The 24,455-nt window shown below is 37.4% G+C and overlaps 2 protein-coding genes across 2 annotated transcripts in view; one reads left to right on the plus strand and one right to left on the minus strand.

Annotated features, from left to right (window-relative positions):
• LOC139128008 (uncharacterized) overlaps nt 1-11,154 on the plus strand; it is an 18,248-nt gene extending 7,094 nt beyond the window's left edge. Inside the window, exons 2-7 of the mRNA XM_070693869.1 lie at nt 4,396-4,490; nt 5,224-5,380; nt 6,204-6,267; nt 7,054-7,315; nt 7,845-8,001; nt 9,565-11,154. Coding sequence (XP_070549970.1) covers nt 4,396-4,490; nt 5,224-5,380; nt 6,204-6,267; nt 7,054-7,301 — 564 coding nt within the window. The 3' untranslated portion in view covers nt 7,302-7,315; nt 7,845-8,001; nt 9,565-11,154. The remainder of the gene's footprint in view (nt 1-4,395; nt 4,491-5,223; nt 5,381-6,203; nt 6,268-7,053; nt 7,316-7,844; nt 8,002-9,564) is intronic.
• Nucleotides 11,155-12,219: 1,065 nt separating this feature from the next.
• LOC139127990 (ultra-long-chain fatty acid omega-hydroxylase-like) lies at nt 12,220-24,046 on the minus strand. Its single transcript, XM_070693851.1, has 9 exons — nt 23,560-24,046; nt 22,137-22,281; nt 19,791-19,963; nt 18,296-18,417; nt 17,021-17,282; nt 16,104-16,300; nt 15,295-15,431; nt 14,166-14,313; nt 12,220-13,775 (listed from the first exon to the last, which is right to left on the minus strand). The coding sequence occupies exons 1-9, from the start codon at nt 23,743-23,745 to the stop codon at nt 13,589-13,591; spliced, it is 1,557 nt and encodes a 518-aa protein (XP_070549952.1). The 5' UTR covers nt 23,746-24,046; the 3' UTR covers nt 12,220-13,588.
• Between the last annotated feature and the right edge of the window lie 409 nt (nt 24,047-24,455).

The following is a 24,455-nucleotide window of genomic DNA, read 5'->3' on the forward strand; positions in this document are numbered from 1 at the left end:
CATTATATTGTTTTGAGTCGGCACTTCCGGGAGTCATTCTTGCTTCAGTTCACTGCTAAGGTCAAGTACGGGAACGATCACTGTTAACGGTAGAAAGAGCAGAAAAGAAATTGTAAGTAATTAGAGTTAAGTGTTCCACGTACGACCTTGAAAGATAATCTTTAGCCAAATCACGGCTGCGGTCGAATAACAACGAGTATAACAACATTTTCTTTTCATTTATTTTTTCACGCTCAATCTGTTCGGACATGTTTAATTGGTGGGTCGTGATCTTACGATAGGTAAAACCTGTTGCATAAAAAGTTCAGTGGCTCAATTCGGATGAAAGTAAAGATGTCTTTAAGCGTTCGTGATTTGATAATATTGATTAGAGGAAGTGCAATATTCTGTCTCATTTGGAAGTATGGTTGACACAGTCTTGTGGCAATATTTATCTTTCGTGTATCGCTCACTTTCCGAGCAAGGGAAATATCAAATCTTCAATGTTTCCTTTGTCATCAAATTTGCCAAGCCAAGAGTGATTTTATTAACTTTCAATCGAATCGCCGGAAATAAAATGGAAAGAGCAGGTGCTCTCAAGAAGACTAGCAAATACAATCACATCGGAACGAGTACGTGAGGCGTCGCTCAAATCCTTATTCGTGGTATCACGCGTTCGCAGCTTTCTTCAACGATCCGAACAATATTGGAATTTCCAAGAGGCGCTCTGAAACTCGGCAACAAATGAGTGAACATTGTCTCCTAGAAAACCTAGAAAAATTAACTTCCCAGAATTGTTTGCCGCCACTTTTTGTTCTTTATTTTCTCCATTAGCTGTATAATTTTGTTACCTTGACGTCAACATTAGAACAGATGTTCGAGTCAGGAACATCGAAATTCACTGACATGACATCAAATACAAACGTCATAAAATTTGTGCCTTGTCGTGTGCTTTGATATTTCTTACAGTGATCAGCGCTAAAAGCAGAGAGTTATAAATAACGCAGACTACTTAAAATACAATAGTTCATATATATATATATATATATATATATATATATATATATATATATATATATATATATATATATCACAGATTACTTCAAGTAAAAAGTAATTAGTTCTTGTCTTTGAAGTAATTTGTGTTATTAAGACGCTCTGCTTTTAGCGCTGAGCACTGAAAGATATTAGTCTAAGATATTAGATAGATATTAGATAAATAGCCTTATTTGTCAATAAAGACTTTCTACATCTTGAAGTCAGTTTCAGTCTCTGCTTGATTATCTTTTAAGAGACAGATAAGTTGGCAGTGAGTTCCAATTTTCAAATCCAAAACAATTTACCCTGATGACAATAACGATTAGTCGTATTTATAGAGAGTATTTCTGAACAGATATTATTCAAATGCTATGACCTTGTGTGACCGTTAACGGACTTCTATGCATTGAAATCAAAGCTTAAAGGCTTTGGAGAAGTTTACTGTAATTTTCTGTGAGTTGAAAGTGAAACAAATTTTTCCGAGCAGCAAATGGTATTTTCAATTTACTTTCAGACGGCGGTTGCTTATACTTTAATACACTCAACGACAAGCTCGTTACGAGCTAGATGTTGTCAATCAGTTTTTTCTGAAAAGTAAAATCCATGAACATGAGCAAATTCCTTCGATAAAATTGTGTCGTACATAAATGGAACATGTTGATGCCAATAAAAGCACAGCAACCCCCTTGTCGTATTGAAATTTATTGATAAGCACACCTTAGTTTTAATCATTCCATTTTGCATTCATCTTCATCCGAATTTAAGTATGCAAGTCGTTACTGTTTTCCATTGACTGGTAACTTACAGTAAACGGTGATTTGGACTATATTTAAACTAGTGTTAGGAAATATATTCTTGTATTACATCATTATTAGTACAGTGTCTTACTATAGATACTCAGATAGCATTCCTTGTAAGACTAAGCTTTGAGGCAAGGCTTCCTATCACTGTTTTATTTTACCAACCAGAGATTCCATTTGCTATGACCATATGTCTAATCTATCATGTGCCTTTCTCGTGACTCATGGACACTTTTCCCGCCAAAACTGCTGTATCAATGAGAAACCTCGCCTTCCCTAATCGGAGACATTTCCACCCTCAACAGAGACACTTTACGTCACTGGACTCTATGTACGGTCTCTCACTCAAGTGTTATGCTTCACTGTATTAGCCACTGTCTATTATTAGTATAGTAATAAAGTAGTCATCTATAGTATTAAAGGACTCCATCACCCGACTGCTTTCTCAGACCTGGTCATATTCCACACAACTATCAATTTAATTAAGTGAGATCGTTTATGAAATTCAAATACTTGAGATATCCAAATCATAATTTTTCATTTATCTGTAGCAGTGCATTGTGCAGAACAAGCAAAAATTGATATACATAATGTCCCGTTCATCAACCGTCGCAAAATCTAATGGTTCCCCTTCAGAGGACCGTATCTGAAAAGAGAAACATTTCGTTTTTAATTAGTAGCGAATCCTTTTTTCCGGAACGTCTTGCTTCAATGTACAACAGTCGGTGATATTCTGATATAGTAAATAAAGATTTTGTACCATACATAGAAAAATTTTCGTCAATGTAAAAGTATAACCTCAGTTATGGCCTCAACCTCTGGCAAGAAACCTTTTGCTAAAACCCGGTGTTCTGTTGATTTCTATTACAAAATGAAGAGTCCCACCTGTTAACCAACAAACAGTTCGGTTTAATCGTTCTCTGAATTTTACATAATGCATCTTTTTTGCATATTTAGTTGTTTAACGTCTTTAGTCACCAAAACTGAGCCTAGATTAGTGTATTCTGTTTAGCCTTGTTTATATATATATATATATATATATATATATATATATATATATATATATATATATATATATATATATATATATATATAACTGATTCCGTGTAAGTGTATAAAGCTGAATGCTTGCTGGCAACACTGCTTCCAGTCGGCCACTTGACTTTGCCTCCAGTCCGCATGAACTTCCTGTCTTTAAAATGATAAACCAAAGGTTGTCTACAACTATGGCGGAAGGAAGGCCACACTAGCAACGGTGGCGTACGGAAATTCAGTCAGTCAGCATCAATCATGTTTATGTTGTGTTACCATGACAGCGGTTATAAAGTGATACAGCCAGCTGCTATGAAAAATCTTAACTTCCTAATTTGTATGTGTAATGAAATATTAAACAAATGACTTGGATACGGCAGGTGTCTGTCTATATGTCGATACCGTATCTTCCGTTCTTTTGTGCTGATTTTAAGACTTAAACTTTCGCTCCAACTTTCTCAATGAAACGTTAAACCGTTCCCTTTTAAAATCAGGGGTCATAGTACGGAGTTTGGTTCTAGAAAACCAAATCACCCTTCATATTTACAATTTAAGCTAATTATCTTCCCTTCTGCGGTAAAGTAAAATTTTTGATTCTCAAAAGAAAACCCCCTGAAATCATGGTAAATATTATTCTTACGAAAGAGTTTTAACCCTTTGAGTGCTGTAATTTTTCCCACCAAAATTCTAGTGCAACATTTTTACCAATTTTTATGAATTTTTCTGTAATTTTTTGATAACTTTTGACCAAATGGACATCACATTTCATTGGCTACACTTTGTTACCAAACTTTTGACAAAAATCTGAAAAAAAATGACTGGAGTATATTTTCTAAAGGTGACAAAAATTGATTTTGGCGCTCAAACTGATGCTTCACAAATGCTAGACAAATGTATTGGAAAACTTTGACTGCCGGGAGGCGCGTATCCCACCTTAACTGTTTACTGACATAGTCACTTTGACTGTATTATTATTGAAGGCGTTCCTCCTGAATTGGCTTGTAAATGTGACTGAATAGTCAAAAAAGAAATTGTAAGTCTTCACCATTTCGTCCGTTACATTTACTTTGTATTATCTTCAAGACACGGGTATAGCCCTCTAGTGGCAGGTTGCTCGTCAAAGTCTAAAGGAAACTATCCACTCTGAAGAATAGGCTGTTCTCAGCCCTTGCGTGGGAATTGTTTTCGTTTTCTCGCTTGACAATAATCATACACTTATGACTGTGCGCATGCGCAGTCACATCCTGTAAGATATGAAACAAAAATCAACACAAAAGTGTGAAAATAATAATTATGCATGTAATTCCAACACAAAACAGTTCAGGACTAATTTTCCTCAAGAATTGACCATTTAATAATTACAGATAGAATTGATATATCGTATATATATATATATATATATATATATATATATATATATATATATATATATATATATATATATATATATATATATATATATATATATATATATATAATTTCTCTCACGATATCGTCTGTCTTTCAGGAAATAATGTTTAATCCTTATTCCGTTTTTGTTTTACAGGACCGTTGGCGCAACCCTATCGAATTCCCTAGACCATTTATACGTGGATTCTGGGAAGGTTTCTGGTGGGCTTTTGTCACCATGACAACAGTTGGGTGGGTAAAGGAAATCGAGTCTACTGAACATTTTTAAGCAGAAAGCGTACCGAGAATGGATTTGAATAATCTGGCACTCAACGGGAGGGGTCGTCCCTTATAGATAAACATTCATTTTTCCCTTTGAAGTAGTGATGAATGTCGAGCAAATTTGAAGCCAATTCAGCATCTGCTGAATGTTCGTAGTTCACCAGTTTTGTAGCTTTCCAATCACTGCAAGACTTCGCCAAATAAACTTTGGTTAAATCACTTCGTTCATATAGAGCTGCTTAGGTTGCGGTCACCAGTTTCTGTACAGCTGCCATTTTAAAATTGTGTGTATGCACAAGGAATTTAGGCATGTGCTGTGCATATCACAGACTCGTAGTAGTCACTGTGGCCCCATGCGCGCAGTCGCAGAAATATTGTCGAGCCGTCAGCAAAGACTTCAACATTTCGTTCATGTCCCAAAATTATAGCTAGTACTGGTGAAGACTCTGCAAAATATTAATATATCAAAGATGCTTGCTAATTTACAATGATTATTTATGGGATTGCTTGTCTAAATTCACACAAAGCATCAAGAAAATCTAAAAAAACTTAAATTAATTATAGCTATGCGTTGAAATGTCGTTTGCCGTTCCGAACGTTTGTGCTATACGCGACGTCCGGTTATCACGTGACAAAGATGCTACGCGGGCGTACTGATGGAACGTAATTACGAGTTGCTAAACATCTCTATTCTTTAACGCAGCTACGGCGACAGATCTCCGAGGTCAATACCAGCCCGCCTGTTCGGAATTATTTGGATCATCGTGGGCGTCGCTATACTGTCTGTGTTCACAGCTATCGTCACCACTGAAATGACTGAAAACACGTTCGCTGTCGAGTACAATCTGCAAGGCATGAAGGTAATCTATGCATATAATAGTCGCCATATCGTTAACAATGAAAGACAAAAATCAACTAATAATTCAGTGTGTCTCCAACGACTCAAATAAGGCGTACAAGTAAAAGAAAATAGCGAAAAAGAGTTCAATTATATTTATCTTGCGCATCAGTTCGAAACATGCGTACCACGTTTTCTTCTCTTAAATTTTTGACGAGTTATAACAATCCTCATCACCATTTCAAAGAATCAGACAGAACAACAACAACAAGAACAACAACAACGACGACACAAGGTAATTGATTAACAATACCGTATCTGTACGAATGCACGTCAATAGATTTGTGTGAAGCTGCTTTCTTCATATATCTGTAAATGCTAAAAAGAAGACAAAACGCTTTGCCGTCTGTCTTGGCATTGCTCATAGAGAAAGGATAATTAATTTTTGCCTCTTATAAACGAACGAATAGCGAGTTTTCATAGCTGAGGGGATTACTTTAAAGTCTCAGCCGTCTAATTGAGCACGTGAGAACAGTACCAAATCGACAAAAAAATGGTCACGAAGATAAAATCTATCATTACAGTGTGACTTTAACCCTTTGAGCGCCAAAGTCAACTTTTGTCGCCTTTATGAAATGTACCCCCAGTCAATTTTTTTCAGATTTTTGCCATAATTTTGATACAAATCTGTAGCCAATGACATTTGACGTCCATTTGGTCCAAAATTATCAAAAGAATTGCAGAAAAATTCATAAACATTGTTAAAATGGTGCACTAAAATTTTAGTGGGAAAAAATACAGCACTCAAAGGGTTAATCTAAATTAACTTTTACTTATTTCAAAAGGTTGGCGTTGTGAATGGAACAGAAGAACATAGAGTTGCACTCGACAGTGGAGCAGAAATCGCTGGTAAATTTAACATCAACCTTTCCCACACACCGTACCATAGCCAAATTGAAAGTGGCAGCGAATCCCGACGTTAAACATTACGATTTGATGCACTCAGGTCGCAGTCTTAATTGAATTCAGCATTCAAGTTAATCAGAAAATCAAAAGCTCTGATAAGGGCAAATAAAAAATCGTGTGCTTTCCCTAACATGCCTCACTAATAATATGATAGTAGGTCGGAGGAATTCGTATTTTATATTTGTTTGCAGAGACTCACAACTTTAGCAAGTTGATAAACAATTTTTGAAAACGCACAATATATGTCTAGTTTTGGCGGTTTTTTTTCTAGGGTAGATCGGGTTACCGGAACACTCATAATTTTGTTTGGCCTAACCCGATATTCATCTCTAACAAGAGTGCTTCGAGCAATGACAAAGAATTGCCTTCAACGAAAAACCTCAAAGTGTTGTTCTTTTTTTTGTATCGTGCTTCGATTGACGATTAGAACGCAGCATTACACGCAATAAAAAGAAAAAATCAGAAACAAACCGATATAAAATATTTTACTTGGTAAAACGTCAATCTTGCATGGATAACACTTTTCAGTAAATTCTTTCTGTAATATCATTTCTAAATCGCTAGATTACAAATCTGTTCCTGGCGTTTTGCACAAGGTCACAACTAAGCTTTGTCCTGACAGCTTTGACCAAAATAATCAAATCGTCTGCATCGAATGAAATATATAATTATCATACTGCCTCTCATTTTTCCAGTAAACTAGTGACTTTGATCAATTTTCTACTTTAGTCTTTACCTCCCACCGTGAAATGCTGCGAAATCCTGTCTCTGATTTGGATGGCTACTTGGTTGATCAGTATTTTACCGCAGCAAGGGCCAATGAGATTGCGAAACACGGTTTGGGCGTCGCTAAGCTAGTGCACAACCCCGTGCATTATGGTGTAATGGTGACTAATATGGAGGATGAGACGATAGGCTGCTTTCACGATTACGTCATTCGCACAGGCAACGCGTCTTTGTGGGACTCAATGAAATGATTGGTTCTATAAGGGTAAGTATGGATTAATTTTACCCAGCGTCTCTGATCACACTATTTGTGTGGATTTAGTCGCTTTATAAATGAATAAATTATTATTATTATTATAAAGTTCTTTTGCCGGTCCCATGATGCACTCTGCGCAAGAGTATACAAGGCATGCTTTACTTATAGAACGTTTTAGCAGTGGGGACTATGTTACTTATAGAACGCCATGGTAGGTAACCCTGACCTACTTTTTCGTCGCCGTTGGAGACAAAATACAAAAGGCAATTTTGGCATTGCAATTTCATGTCATTCCTGTAGAACAAACCCCATTACACACAATCAGTATGTTTTTGTTGTTTGGAGTGTATATAGGATGTTCAAAGCCGCAGCAATGCATTGTGGGATGACCGGGAAAAGGTGTATGGCTGATTAGAATGTAAGTGATATCTTCAGTACAGCTGTAATGTGGTCAATTTTTGTTGCCAGTAAGATAACATCACAGTCATTTTCGAATATCAAGTAATCTAGTTGCACCGTTTTCGATTTCTTTTTACAGCCTTTAACATTTGATGTTCTGATACAACCCGAACCGCTGTTCCACTCGGACACAGTAACCTTAATACTGTACACGATGGCAGGTTGGGCTTGTATCGTCATAGTGGGAATTATTTGGGAGATGTGTTGCTGGAGACCGAGACATAGACGAGAAAAAGGTATGGGAAGGGTCACGTGTTTATAGGGCTTTCTTCTAATTTCGAAGTTATGACGTCAAAGACTTTCTGCTTTCAGTGTTTCTGCTTTCAGTTGATGATACGGCTGTCACAGTCTCCTCCAAAAGTCAGTGTAAATATGAAGATGTATTCTCTGCATTGGTATCTCATCATCATTTTAAACGTCTGGAGCAATATTTTTCAGTATCGCTTTCAGTATGTTGCTTAAGACTTCTACGTACATATGTAAGTGTGTTAGAATACCACGTATTCGGCACTCAACATAGATAATGTAAATGTGTTACGAATATAGCCATTGTTATATATCTATTAACTATTGTTTTATTAAACCCGATCAGACGAGGGTAGATCGTTAATTTCATCAGTAAAGATTCGTATCTTCCCAACTGTCATCAAATGATCTGCATACTGATAGAAAAGCAGAGCAAAAGTTGAAACATGACAATCAAAGCTTGCACAATACAACGCAATGCAAACAACACAATGTTTAATGGCAAAAGTGTAGAATGAGCCAGCGCAGAAAGAAATAAAAGCACACTCTAAACGACAAAAACAAATAGACAAGAAAACTAAATTTCTAAACATTTTAAATTATTCTCGATAAGCGCCGAGAAAAGAAAATTTTAAACTACACAGTTTCTGGATTTTATATTTAAATTAACATTATTCCACTGTTCGGCACTATTTACAATAAATCCTCTCGCAGTTAAATCCTTATTCGTTACAGGAACCATTGATACTTTTCGCACCTTAGATCCTGAAACTCTTCCATGATTAATTTCGATAAAAACACTTTTCATATATTGTGGAAGATTATTTAAGCATTTAAAAACCATACGAATATTCTTGTTCTATCCGGTAGTGGCATTATGTATATTTTTAAAATATATAGTCTAAAGTTTGCTCTTTCAAATATCTAGTACGTTTCAGCTGCATGAGATTTTAGAGGTAAGATTTAAACCGCCTAAGAGATGTAGCATCGCTAATAATTTCGGATATAATGCGTGGTATCGTAACTGGTCTGTAATTACCTAGGTCTTGTTTTGAAGCAGCCTTGAACAGAGGAGCAACTCGGACTTCCTTCCATTGACTGATCAAGAAATGTGCCAAATATTGCACTTCGATTAAAAATTTTGCATAACAAGGGAGCGTAGAAGTCAGCAACTAATTTAAGCTGTTCATCAGATCGTCTAACCTACTTGCCCTGTCATTTTACTGTTCCTTCAAAAACTTAATTAAAAAAATTCTTGTTTCATATATGTTATTTCAAAATTGTTTGCTGCTCATATACATATAACTTCGTATGTTGGATCATTGATACCTTCATTATCACTACCAAAAGAGACATAATTTTCCGAAACAATAAACTCATTTTAATAGCATCACGGTGTCTTTAGCTTTAATATTGCTGATTGCTGAGCCATAAGTGTAGTTTTTTGTCCTAAAATCCCACTATCCATAGCAACTAAGCAATTCGAGTATCTTGAGTTGGTGACCTGCTGTGCCATGATTTTTCTCCGGTATGTTTTTTTTTTTTCCCTCTAGCAAAAAATGCCAAGGAATACGTGGGAAGAAATGCCAGTGAAGATGAGACAAGGTGTGATGAAGGACTTCCGACAATCAGCCAAAATCTGACGAAAAAGCAACAACGGCGTATCAGAGGCCAAATCAACAGCGGATATGAAGATTGCACGATCGAAGACAGCGAACTATATAGGGCGCCCTCTAACACTAACGAAGACGAGCGTCAGTTGTCGCTGATGGCGCGATCTCAACTGACGGGAATCAGTGGACTTGAAGGCTTGATCATGCGACAAAATTCCGAGCTGCTGTGCTTAGAAGAAGAAATAATCATGTTCCGACAAAACTGGGAGAAGAAGGTGATTGTCTTGCAAGAAAAACACAAACGAGAACAGTTACAATATTTGAATACGATAAAACACGGCGAACTGCCGGCCTCGTTTTGATCTGTCGTTTGTGACGCAATCACTTGTGTGCACAATAATATACAAGGGATTTTAATGACCACTGTTTGCCACGACAGAATAATAAATGCAATCAACAGTTTTACTGTTATAAAACATAAACTAATGATTTGTTCATAAGGAATGCATTAATACTAGAGATTGAAATAAGAGTGTTCACCAAAAAGTTATGCACTACATTTCTTAACGCATCTAAGGGCAGCAAACAGTTTAAATCTCTCTCTGTACTCTTGATTATTCTGCACGATGCATTGAAATACAGACAAAGCCATTTACCCAGTTTAAAACTCCACTTACGAAACAGTAAACAATTATACGCCAATTAGGCGGAATGAATAAGCAAAGTTAAAAATGGTGTAAATTTTTGTATAACTGTATTGTACGGTGACATTTTGTCGACGGGAAATATTACAAGAAAAAAGTTGTGTTCCCAGATTTTTTTTTTGTTCAACATCGTAGTAAAATAAAACCACACCCATTCATTGTATGCCTTTCACCCAGCTTTATGACGAATTTCACTCCTCAAGAATGCAATGAGATGACGAACACAAAAGCATCGGCTATCTCCTTCAATGAAGAGGTTTGAAAAACCTTTAAGAATGACTTTTGAGTGCTGCTTACCATGCACTGAAGGTAGAATTTGGCTTCAAATATTCATCAATAGCGCTGAGAAATTGCTAAGTCACCATTTTTTTCGCAAATTAGTTTGTAAAGAAAGGAATAAGCTTTATTAAAATCTAGCACAGCCAGACCATCTTTTAAAATATTTTACAGAATGTCGTTTCATTCTGAGTTTTGTGTGAAAGTTTCGAGAAAATGGCAATATAACAAGAACGTTTTCTAGCATTTCTACATGCAAACAAAATGGAATTTGCTGATATTGTGCTACAATTATGTGAAAACTATAAACTATATATTTTGGGCTGACCTTGTTGCCTTGGGGTGCTGCATATTTTCCGCAGTACCTTGCCGCTTCATTCATAAAACATGTCGCCCTCTATAGAGGTCGCACGAAAACGTCATAATCTTACATATTCGAAGTTTCAAAAACTGCAAAATACTTTGTTCAGCATTTCAGATTCTCCATTAAATTGATTATTATGGCGAGTTAATGATTTTTTCACAATAAATGGAATTTTACATAATGGTGATTTGATGTGCGAGTGGAAATTATTTCTATCAATAAAAATTGCGATACGAGTATAACCCAGCTCTTCTACTCTCTGATAGTTATAGAAGTTAAAGCTTACTTTTTGAAATATCTAGAGGGTTGAACATATGGCTATATAATGAATTGCATACATTGTTATGTCATTCTGTGTCTATCTCTGTCTGATTGTCCATAATCGCAGTCGTCCTGATAGCCGACAATCAGTGAGACGTGAATAGGTCAACAGCGATACTTGACGCTAGGGGTGTTCAATAGGACGTAATGAGGCACTTATGAACTAGAATACTCTAAGATCTAATGCACATATGAGGAAGGTTATCTTACAGTGAAGACGACTTTTTTTGAAGTCAATGATGTAATGTAACACATCAACTTATTATTCGGTTTTCGTATATCTGATATAGGCTCCCTGTTGACTGTACAAAAGATGCGTGTAAGTGGGAGGTAAAATGGAAACGAAAAAGGGGCAATGCTTGGGCGCTATTATTGACAGCAGAAAGCTAAAGAAGTTATATCTCTATCATTGCTGTAAATATTCACATAAGGCAACTGATACAAAAGGAAGATAGGTGACATTCCTTTTACAAAATGAATTTATTTACTTTAAGCACGATCAAAGTTGCAAACGTTTGTCAGATGCATTGTCCCTTATATCAAACAATGAGCTTTCATAAGTAAGTCCAGGAAATCATAATTTGACATGGCATTCTCAAACTGTGAACAAAACATTAACACGTCAGGTAACTCAGAAAATGGAGTTAAATGACCTTGGTAGCGAGGTAAAATTGTGCCGTTCCTTGAGGGACGGCATATGTAAGTATATACAGCAAGAGTGTCATCGATAAAATGGTAAGAGATTACTCAGAACATATGCCAGTTATCAAGCCTTAAGGCTAAATGAACAAATAATGATTATCTATTTAAATCAAGCCTTGCAATGTGAAGAAATTGAATGTTACGTCAACCATTATTCCGCTACAGGCAGGCTTTTGAATATCTTTGACAATTATTTAAGAAGATAATATATAACAATCACACAATCCATTGCAAGAGTAAGAGATTTATTGCAAATATCGACAAGATTCCAGACAGATAATTTCGAAAGTTATCAGCCCAGGATAATGAGTACTAGCCCGAGAATGTTGTTTAACATAGTATATTCTCGATACATGCTACCTCAGCACACCAAAATGGGCAACCATTTTCACCCGGCCGGTAGAATCGGGTAGGTAAAATTTAATTATAATACATAACCTTAACCGGGCAGGCTGGCAGATAGCCAGCACATAAAATGACACACACACAATGAAATGTGTCTTGGTTTTGCGAGGAATGAAACAATGATAATGAAGAAGAATCACAGGGAGAAGAATACTGGATGCAATTTATAATTTCAAAACAAAAATATGAAAAAAGCTGCACACGAAAAGTTCAACCGACGCGTTGCGGCCATGGATTTGTTTGAACACTCGATCCCTGTAATGATTGTCTAACTCTTGGAAAATGCATTCGATGATTTTACTAGCAGTGACGAAATTTCCGATTTAGGCGATTATTATCATCAATTGTGATATTACCATTATACCGGAGAGAGTGACATTATTAAGACACTCAAATACCGCTCCATAAAAATCAACCAACATTTTCTAACTAACGTGAACATTTCTCAATCGTTCGAGAATGAACAATGGGCGCTGTGATATCCCAGCTATACAGTCTATATTGTTTCCCATTTCAAATCGGCAGGGAGATAGGCACCAAGGAATGTCAACAAATCACAACCTGCACTTCAGAATCGTTTAGGAATAGTGGACTGATCTCTAATGGATTTTTACGAAAATCGACGATAATTCTCTTTGTCTTAATATTCAGCTTCATTCAAATTCCTGTCGGAGCAACATTTACATAACTAAGAGCTCTAAAGGTAGTATCAACGGCAATTTTAGAATGGAATTAGTTTTAAAAATTGCACTCAGTAATGTGTAAATAAAGAGCAGAGTAAACCTTACAAGGTGCAGCAGTGCTAGTAACCAGGAAAATCGATACATAGAGTGAGCTAAATATAAACTTGATAAGCTACACACGAAGAAGCAACGCGTACCAGGTAATGAGTTTGAGTAACATGTTAAAATTCTTGATTTTATGATTCGGCAAAGAATGTTTGACTAAATTATATCACCATGTTTACCAGATTCTTGCTGTTGATATTCACTGGCTTTCTGCGTATAGTTTCATCAGTCATAAATTATGTCAATTAATTAATTAAATGAAGAATACTGTCAGAGAGATTGTGTCTCAAAAGGTTGTACGATGGGACACAACTATCTCTGTTTCCTTAATCCTTCTAGCTCCATTGACCTAACGCACGATATCAAAGGTCACAAACGGGTCCAGTCAGGGCTGAACTAAAGTTTTAGACATTTTTATGGGAATCAGATCTTGATTTGACAAAGAGTCGCAGCCCATTCTCAGCTCTCATCACGAGTGATGTAACTCGCCTTGCAGGTACACTCTCATCAAGGGACAATTCGAATCTTCTCAATATCAAGGCAACTGCAACTCTCATCTCATTCATGGCAAAGTTCTGACCAATGCAATTTCTATAGATGGAAAAAGAACGCTCAATTTCAAAGTCAAGGCAAAGAATTCCTGTGTTAAGATCAGTAAAAATCACTTACATAACCATCACTGAACAGATCAAGCTAGGAAATGGCGATTTGATAACCAACAATAAAAGTTGCGATAGCCAGAAATTATAACGTAATTACTCATGGTATGAGAAAACATTTGACAACAATTTGTGAATCAGAAATACACGGATACACTGATACGAAGATACACCAAATGCCATAATTTACTGAACTGCAAAGAAGTTCCAGTTAAAGATCTCACTGCATGTAAAGCATAATCCTTGGTGTTCCATTAAAATTTAGGGAACAGTAGCTATACGATTGGAAACAACGGCTATTTCACCTTTAATTCAGACTTACCGTGGTCCAGCTGAGAAAGGCACATATGCATACGGAGATCGTATTTGAGAATTTTCGGCAGTGAACCTCAGCGGATCAAACTTCTCAGGGTCATCCCAGACAAATCTGTTTGTGTGCAAAGCCATGAAGGACACACCGATCCATTCACCTGCAGTAGACAAAACTGCATTTTAACCAAAGCATTGTTGTCTGTTAAAAAGATCGGATGGTTTGTCGCTGGAGGGCGTTCTCTGTGAGAACATTTCCTTTGTTGCTTATATATGTGTTGTTGTTGGTGTTGTTGATGATGATGATGTTGATGGTTATACTGATGATGTTGATGGTGACACTATGAATATATCTAAACATATTGAGCATATTGATTTTACATTTGCATAACCAAAGTACTGATAAACAGGTACTAGGCCAAGAGAAGAAGTTGTACTTTCTGGCTTTGCTCCTCGGGATTTGCTAACACGTCGTAAAAATGCACACAAATCTTTGAAGTATAGAATGGAGAGAACATAAACAAAATCACATTCGAATATAGTATGTTTTAAGGTAGTTGGCGACTAAAAATTAAATGATTTAAACTTTCGATCAAAATTTCTTCAGGAAACTTTAAACCGTTCCCGTCCGATATTAAGAATAGACATCAGAGCAAATATTTACCGACTCTTATTTTAAATGGCTACCGTCCCTGTGCTAAATTTATTGGGAACATTAAATATCCGGTTTAAAACCTGTACTGACGCAATGAACTTCAAATCAGGTCCCATAATTGCTAGACACAAAATGAATCGAAAAACTTTCCCCAGGCGGATATTACTTTCAGTCGAAAAAAAAGGGACACAATGGTAATAAGTGATGGTATTCAGTAGAGAGATTCAAGATTGGGACAATATGATGATCTGTTTGACATATAGTCTTCACTATGCGTCGTGATGCGCTCTATTGAGTGATAACATGAAACTATCAGCATATTTAAATAACATATATTGTAATATCAAGGGAGTAAAAAGTATTATCACAGTGTACTCACACAAACTCATTAATGTGCAATCAAAGCCTGTCCATGATGCAATCAAATGTTATTATAATTGTAATACAATTTGAAAATCACCATTTGTATTGATTGGGTTAGGCTTACCGGCAGGTATTGTGACGCCAAGCTCTGAGACATTCAAAGGTTTTGTAAGGCGTCGTCCAATGAAAGGTACAGGTGGATGAACCCTCATGCTTTCCTTGATACACAGAGTCAAGTAATTTAACTTGCTAATGTCATCCCTGTTGTAGAGAGATAATCAAACATTTTACATCAGCGTGAGAAAACACTGAAGCCTGTTTTATCTTTTGCACTATGTAAAAAAATCGTGGAGGAGAAACGTCTAAATCCGAGGGATTAAGCTGTTAGCTTTGACAAAGTTAAAAAGGAAGGTCAAATAAACTCTGTTTGTTTTTTGTATATTTGAACCTACATATCTCTCTTCTAATGCCTATGATGTATTCGATAAATGCAAATTAATATTGAAATTATGATGAAATCTGCAATTTTGTTAAAACTGGCAAGTCTTACGATTCGGTGTAATTGCCCATCACGAAACCAGGCTTAATAACTTATTTGTTATTGATGTGTACTACATACTGAAAAAAACAAGAATCAGAAGAGAATTGATTGAACTGTACTGGTACACAAGCACAGAAACCAAGGGAAAATTTGGCTCTTTCGACGAATTATCTTTAGCATCTTCTAATTAAAATAAAATTAAGAAACAATTCTGCCTTTACCCTTTCGGATACTTTGTTTTCATAGATGGCTGGGAAAAGTCAACGGAGGAAGAAGGAACATCTAAGAACAAGAAAAATCGAGCTATTTTTAGGTTTGACTGTAATCACAATCGTCCGGTTAGTGTTACAATCCTGCCAAAAATATAAAACATTCATACACCGCGGACATACCAGTCAATAACATCTTCTTCCTTTCCACTTAACACTTCATCAATCTCTTCGCGACATTTCTGTTGATGTTCTGGATTTTTTGCCAGGTTGTAGAGACACCACGATATGCCACTGGCTGTCGTATCGTGACCTTCAAACATAAACGTGTCCACTTCGTCTCGTATCTCCTGATCTGTCAGACCTTTGCCGTCTTCATCCTATTGCGTCAAAGGCATAGAGGGGTTAATCTTTTCGCCGCCATAGTTTGGATAAACATTGTTTTCAATAGTGATTGTGTATCTGTTAACTGGGTATTATGGGTGAACACGTTAACATTTTGAACCTTGACCCTCTGTGACCTGTGACCCCATGCGGGAATTTTGTACTGAACAGCCACACTTCAAAGTATTGCGTTGCAACTATTATTTTCCTTCATGAGATGTTACGAAACACTTTCTGCGAAATAGCTTACTAATTAATCAATTAATAAATAAATTGAATTACTAATTAGTCAATAGATTAATTATTCAGTTAGTGAATTGATTTATTAATTCATTATTTTATAATTCAGTAAGTTAATTTGGTAGAAAGTGTTTCAACGTCTCGAATAAATGAATGAATGAGCAAGTGAGTGAAGAAATTGATTGATTGATTGATTGCTATTAGCATGATCTCATTTTGAAAAACGAATTAGAATGTAAAAGGGAACTACATTGACGGTTAGAGTTGTCTTGTACATTTAGCATCAATGAGTACGATATTCTAGAATCAGTCGACTTGTAAGGAGAAAAAGAGAAAAGAATAGAAAATTTTCACATTTACAATGGCGCCAAAGAGCTCATTTCAGACTCTCACTACATACGGTCAATTTTCAAAGAAAACTGCGTATAAAGTTGCCCTTCATTGTATTATTTTTTGTAAATAAAATTAACACTAACCTTTGCTGCCAGTAATATGTCGAGGAAGTCTATATATTTCCTGGAATTGTCTATTCTTTTCCCTTTCTCTCCTCTCAGAGCCTCTTTCCTTTGTTCAATAACGTTTTTGGAATACTGATGCACAATCTTAGTGTTTTTCCTCCACTTGTAGCCACTGTAGCTGAGGTGGTAGATTAAATCACTGTAAAATGGCGGGAAGCGAGCTCGGTCATCGATCATCTTGGTCAGTTGGTAGACAGCTTTTATGTATGGATGCTGCTCCCTGGAATTTAAAGAAATGACAACAATGGATTAAGAAATGGTTTGATCTCAGTGGTGGTTGTCATAAGCCAAATAACAAACATTTCAAGATATCAGACGGTATTATATTTCATCATTGTCACACAAGATATCACTTTCTGAAGTGTTTTAAAGAGATTAAGAAATTAACATTCTATACTCGTTGCACCTGTTACAGGTGACGTGTGAGATACTCTGTTGTTGTTTTTTTTGTTTTTTTTATGTACTTCACAATTCTTATCAAAATGTATATTAAGTTTAGTCGATTGCAATTACTTAATTCAAACTGACACCAGGTTTGATTAAAGAATCTCCTTTCGGTGTGAACACTCCTTAAGCTTTCTGCATTTTACAACATCATGATAAAGTCAATATTTGATATTGTTCTATCTGTACCAGGTAATTGCAAGATATAAGGTAAGAAACAGTCACTATGCCCAGCTGATAAATGGATATACGATGAAAAGGGGAAAAATTACAACTTTATGCAACTGACATGTGTGAACATTGCAATGTGAATCAGCGAATCCAACTTGGTATTTTATTTTGTTCAAACTTTTCATTGAACCAACATTTGTACAACGTACAATCTCATGATACAAGCCATAAATATTTTTTTATCAGTCTACATATAGAAGGTAATTTTAAACAAACAGCTAGCAAATAGTCACTAAACCACTCTGAAAAATATGTACAACACTCGGCTCAACTACGATGAGGAGAAAGAGGCAAAAAGCATTGCAATTATTGAACTGAAATGTCCAAACACCTTGACGGTGAATACGGGCTATGATGATATTTGCTAATGTATGAAATTGGTCATTACGTACTACATGGCTTTCTGAGTTCATACCATAAAATAGTATTGAACGATTTTGCTTTCATCTGCCCCACCCCTATTCTGTGTAATGATACCCGCAGGTGCCATAGATGATAATGAATATTGGGCAAACCATTGTGGTGAAAGGGTGTACAAGTTAAGGTATTCTTACATACGTCATGATTTGACAGTGGCTATCTTGACTGAAGATACATTTCAATAGACTGTCCAAGGTCAATAAGCTGACGTGCTCGAACATTTCCAGGGAGCCTTTGTCACAAATCTTTGCCCATTTGTCCTGCAAGAGAATAAAAAAGAGAGCTACAAAAAAGTATTCAACCGATATCACTACAGATACATTGGACACTTTACCACCAAACACTCACCCTAACCCTATATCCCTAAATATAATAGACGATATTCCGCTGATTGCGAGATCTCGCGAGACTTTAATAAATGCCCGTAGAAACAGGTTTTCAGCGTAGTACAAGTCAAACTTTGTATGGTACTAGAAAAAGTGCAGAACTGAGCAAAGATTGCAACTTCATATATTTTATGCAGTGTTTAACGTAATTAGCGACTTGTCCTGTTTTACGCAGTTTGTCCTGTGTTGCGATAACACGTCCAATGCGAACGACATATTCTCGCGATATCTCGGAATGTCTCGCGCGGTTCGGAACATGGTCTATTGCAACTGTATGTAGGTGCTTCATGTCCGGGGTTAACTATTCCAATACCTACGACAGGTCATCCTTTCTTATCAGCATTTGATGCACCTTCCCGCATAGTTACTAAAGTTTTTCTACGGATAACTATCTTAGCTAATTTCCTGCAGGCATGAAGCGAACATTTTACAAAATTTGAATAAATTAATCAAACAATGTGTATAGCCAACCTAAATGAATGACACTTTTTGCAGTTATTTTCAAGAGTGACGACACTGACTTAAAGTTTGCGAATATGCAAGTTTTCTTGCGGAGGAAGCAAATTATTACCACATCAAAGTAGTATATTTGTGTTTGTTTATTTCACCAGGGGAAAGGTTACAAGACACATCGTACAGTGAAAGAATAGAAATAAATAATGGTAATAGCAAGTTACAACAGTGTTTGTCATCAAAATGTTTTAACATCCCTGGTGAGGACCATGGAAATAGTTCTTACAAACTAGTCAAGTCCATGGCCCAAATATACTGATAATAAGGAATAATACAACATGACTTTAAAGTGACGAAGCATTTAAGATAAATAAATGAAACAAGCACACAACATAAGTACATCGAGTGGGAGGGAGAAAATACTGAATGGAAATATAAGTTAGTTAAAGGGAGTACAGAGTCGAAAATAAATGAGACTATGTAATGTCAATTTATGTCTAGCAGATATTTCTTGAGTTGCGTCTTGAAGGAATGCGATTTGTTAAGTTTTTGATAATATGTGGAAGGGAATTCCAATGTTTTATTGCAGCATTATGTTGACTGATTGTAAGCTTCACTTTTGGTATAGGGAGATTTCCCTTAGTCTTAGAGCGGGTATGATAGGTATGGGGTACATGATCTTCAATATAATCATTTAAAGTACGAGCAAAACGGTTATTTTTAAGATCATTGAAAAAAATATGAGCAAAGCGTCAGACGCAGCGCATTTTGACAAGGGAAGGATAACATCTTACCAGCATAGTGTGTGTGCATTCATTGAACACCTGGACGTACGGCTTCAAAATATCAAAATGGAATCCCGGAGTCAGCAATCGGCGATTCCGGAACCATTTGCTTCCTTTGCTGAGGAGCAATCCATCACCTAGCCATGGTTTGACCATTCCATAGGTTAATTCATCCTTGGGCTCTGATGAAAAAAATACAAAAACCAATTGCACTTTATTTGAATTATTGTGAATTTCAAAGTAGCTTTGGGCTACACGGTGCTAGGGTGATGAATAAAACATTTCTGGCGATAAAAAATAACTCCAACACTTTCAGTGTAGGGATTCGTTGTACCGACCCGTGCAAACTGTACGGAGAAAAAACCTATCACTATGTTCTGTGCAGTTTAAAGCGCAGTGGTCGTCACGCTGCGTACGCCCCCTGTTGTCAACATATCCAAGAATGCCGCACTATACGTTACGGGTTGATTATTGCCGCTTGTTAAATGGCGGCTGATTTGTCACATGCATACAAACTTACCAATATAATAATTACACGCTGGATTAAGATCACATTTGATCATGATTTTCTTAAATCAGTTGCATGGGGCTCGGCTACTGTTGATCGCTCGAGCCATGTATATGCCAACAGACTATCAATGACCGGGCTCTAGTCTACGACATCGCTTGCAAGAACGAGAGCTTTCATTTCAAGAGGCCAAACAGGAGTACAATTGACAATAACGCAAGCTACAGAAATCTACAGCTGGCAGAGCAATGCCCGCTGCGGCAAGAAGCATATGTTCCGTGGTCTGCATGAACGTCCGTGTCAAGAGAACCAGGTATATGGCGCTCTACACTCGGCTGTGGAGAATCCAACTCCACTACGAGGTTTACCCCGTTGGGGGGATGCAAACGAGAATTCCGAGCACAGGTATCAAGTCAAGCGAAGGACCTTTCATAGGTCTCCTTGCTATGTGGGGGGGGGGGGGGGTTATCTCATTTGAAAGGGGATTCAGACCTACCCGGCAATCAGGAGGTACAACAACGAAGTTTCCATAGCACCGGTAGGCCAACACTAGCTAGCCGTTGGATCACTGCCATGACCGTGCACAGGATCTCTCGATATGTCCTTATGTGTAGCCGTGCAATTTTCCTGCCAAATGCCGCGAAAACTCGCTCGTTTTGTCTATTGTTTCCTGTCATTTGACTATTTCTTGCCACGTATTACTAGAAGAAGTTAGAAATGGTGATCAACAGTGGGTCGTTGGCCAAGTCGTCGCGGGGCCGGTAGGTTGTGGGACCGGATTCTCTTATATCCGTGTACGTCAACGCGGTGACCGTCTCCCTTATCGAAGCAACGGCATCTCCCGTGCCCTGCTCTGGCTTGCCGATCATGCTCTTGAGTGTAATTTTTGTATTAGGCGATGTGCTTGTTGCTAGTCTACACACACACACACACACACATATATATATAATATAATATATATATATATATATATATATATATATATATATATATATATATATATATATATATATATACTGTTGATCATTTTAGTGATGTATTTTACTGTACTGTACATAGCATTGTGTACAACCAGCGTGACCGCGCGCGATCAAACCCATTTGTTCACTGTGACTGCGTGCAGTAAACTCAGCGACATATGTGCCGAGTGTAGTGTCTCAATGTTCGTAGCCTTACATGAGTTTATAAATAGAAATACACCACTGAAGTTCGTTTCCGATCTTAATATTTTACTATTGCATGATGTTGAGTCTTACAAAGGCGTTAACAAAGTGGGGACCGCTCCCATCTCACTCAGATTGAAGTTGAGAAGACTTATGTTTACAAAAATTCATGTTTATCAACAAAAAAATAGCGCACGCGCAGCGCGCGACGACCACTGCGCTTTAATCGACGATAAATAAATGTGGTAAAGGCAATATAAGAATATTCAAGCAATCAGTGTACGGGTGAGTTTTTCAATAGGAGCACAGCGACACTGACGATGTTGACTGTGGCAAAATGAACGTCGTATTGGGTTAAATTGTTGCAAAATTTATCGAAGGAGAACGTTTGTAATGAATGCAAGTGGCTTTATTTTCTATCGCCAGAAACGTTTTTCTTATCACCAAAGCACTTTCGAAATTCACTTAAATAATATATCGTATTGTATTCGAGATAAGCAAGTTTTGCATCAGCGAGTACCGGGCATCACATGATCACACCACTCCATCATAAATATTAACACCAAAGCATATACACACAAGCTTTCCTCAGAATTTTCAATAACATCTGAGACATGGAGGCAGACGTCAGATCTCAAGTCTATGTTCATGATAACACTCGATACACTGACAAATTTCACCAACCTTGTGTTGAGAGTATTGCTTTTACTGTGGCTGGGTGAAAACAAATCAAACAGCAAACAAACGGACCATTCCAGAACTGCGTAGCATACTCAACGTCTTTAAGAACTTCCTCTCCATGCTGAAAGCCCTCTTCGTCATTGGTGAACTGCACAACATTCAAACGCAAGAAGATAACATTGCCTGCTGATGTGCAGCCTGATTGGTCGATTGTGACTATTCATTGCAACTTAGGGAGTCTATTTGTTTTATTTCATTACAACGGTAAGATTCAGCCACCCCATTGGATAACAGCTTACGAGACGATGACATGAATGATATTACGACACGCCGCACATCATCCCAACATTGTTACATGACTGATGTATCGACGAGCTTAAAAGTACACTGTCACCTATTCCAATTTTGCCACAGTTACCATGGAAAGAGAATATCTAACCAATCAGAGATTTTAAGCGGATGGCCGCTTTTTAAAAACAGCGCCCTCACATTGGCATTTTGAATACCAAGGAACGCCGCTTTGACCATATATATAGGCATATTGAGATTGCAGGTGACCGTATACCTTTAACTCTCGTTAAAGGATTCGATGATAACTTGATGATGACATAGCAGGCCGCATACTTAAATTAATTTCTTGTGTAGTTTTTAGCGTAAACGCGGGATCCCTCTAATTTTTTTTTAATTATGTAATTCTATCATTTTTAAATCCAAAAGTTGTCAAGTCGAGGCGAGTTCCAGGCCAGTTTCGGTCGACAAGTCAGGTAGTAGACTGTGCGGCCGGCTACTCAGCAGGAAGTTACTATTAAGGTAGTATGCGCCTCGAACGTGAAATAATTAAAAGTTTGCTAAAAATTTCCTCGAGGAATCAATAAAAAAGACAGTTAAAGTGTTTCATACTCCAAGCATGGGGCAGAAAGAAAGAAAGAAAGAAAGACTTGCTTTCTACCTCCATGTTCCTGGGGCTTCAGAATCAACTCCCACAAGTTGTAGGGGATCGGAAGAGAACTGGAAAAGTTTGAGAGTCTAAATATCTGTCCCCAAGGCGCGTTCTACTGTAAATCTATGGTGCGTGTTACATTCCATTCATCAAGTATGTGATAAACAGCGGAGTTACAAAGGTCAAATGGCTATGGAGAGATCACCGCAAGGAGTGTTGTTATTTAATGGACACAATTAACATACACATGAATAGAGGCGGTGGAGTCGGGGTGGAGTAAAACCCCCAAACAACAGTCAACACAGATTACATGATGATGATCATTGTAAAAGGCAAGCGTTGACTAGTCACGCACTTTGATTTTCTTTGTACCCTGCTTGTCCTGGCAGACTGCACAATCATTGTTTACAGTAACATTAAAAGCGCTGGTGCGGATCAATTTTATGTTGGGTCCGACTAGGAAAGAAAAGTTTGTTGACCCCTTACCTGATCCAGGTTACCTAACAGCGGATGTCTCTTAATAGAGAAGAATGCCTCGAACGCCTTCTCGCTCCGCCTACGTTGGTTGACGAGTCTCATCAACGATACAACGACTTGGACGACCACTGCCAACACCACCAGTGTACCGGCAACATTTGAGAGCGTGAACGACTTGAAGTCCGCGTTGTACATTCTGCTTGAGCTGATAACTAACCACCGATGCGAAGGTTTATGGTTTACGACAAAGTTGACGTTTTACGGTTCTTTGACCACCAAAGCGGATATAGAGTATGTCCAAAGGTTTAAGGCAGATCGTTCACCCTATGAACTTTCAATAAGGCCTAAACCCTACATGACACACCGCGGTATGCAGCAAGTTCATCTAAACAAGTACAGCCCATGATGCAAACTTGAACAAGGAGACATCGCTGACCTTTGCACTTGTTGTTGCCGCGAATGCCGCCTCGCCTCGCGCGATTTTAATACGTGGACAAAAGATCATAGACATAGACATAGGTCTCATGTACAGAGAAAGAATCAGATCACACATTGGCTGCAGTGCCAAAGTTTTGGGTCATTCTGTCATTCCGCCCGCACCCGGCGAACATTCAGTTCTGCTGGAAGAACTTAAAACGTGCCGTAAATCGCAGGGGTAAACTTTGGGACAGGGCAATTTCGGGTCAATGAAATCCTGGTCGTAGAGGGCGTGCTTTATTCGAGCACAGATGACCCCTGATGTTTGCCTGAGGAGTGAACAGTATGGCAATGGATTTATCACATGATAGAAAACAAAACTTAAACAGCAAGCTGGATACAAATAATAGTGAAAGAAGGAATTAAGAAGGACAACAAAATTAATTTACTGCAAAATTTTCTATGTCAATTTTAATTTTAATTTTAAT

Source organism: Ptychodera flava, unplaced genomic scaffold, assembly GCF_041260155.1.
Source record: "Ptychodera flava strain L36383 unplaced genomic scaffold, AS_Pfla_20210202 Scaffold_41__1_contigs__length_1339820_pilon, whole genome shotgun sequence".
NCBI lineage: Eukaryota > Metazoa > Hemichordata > Enteropneusta > Ptychoderidae > Ptychodera > Ptychodera flava.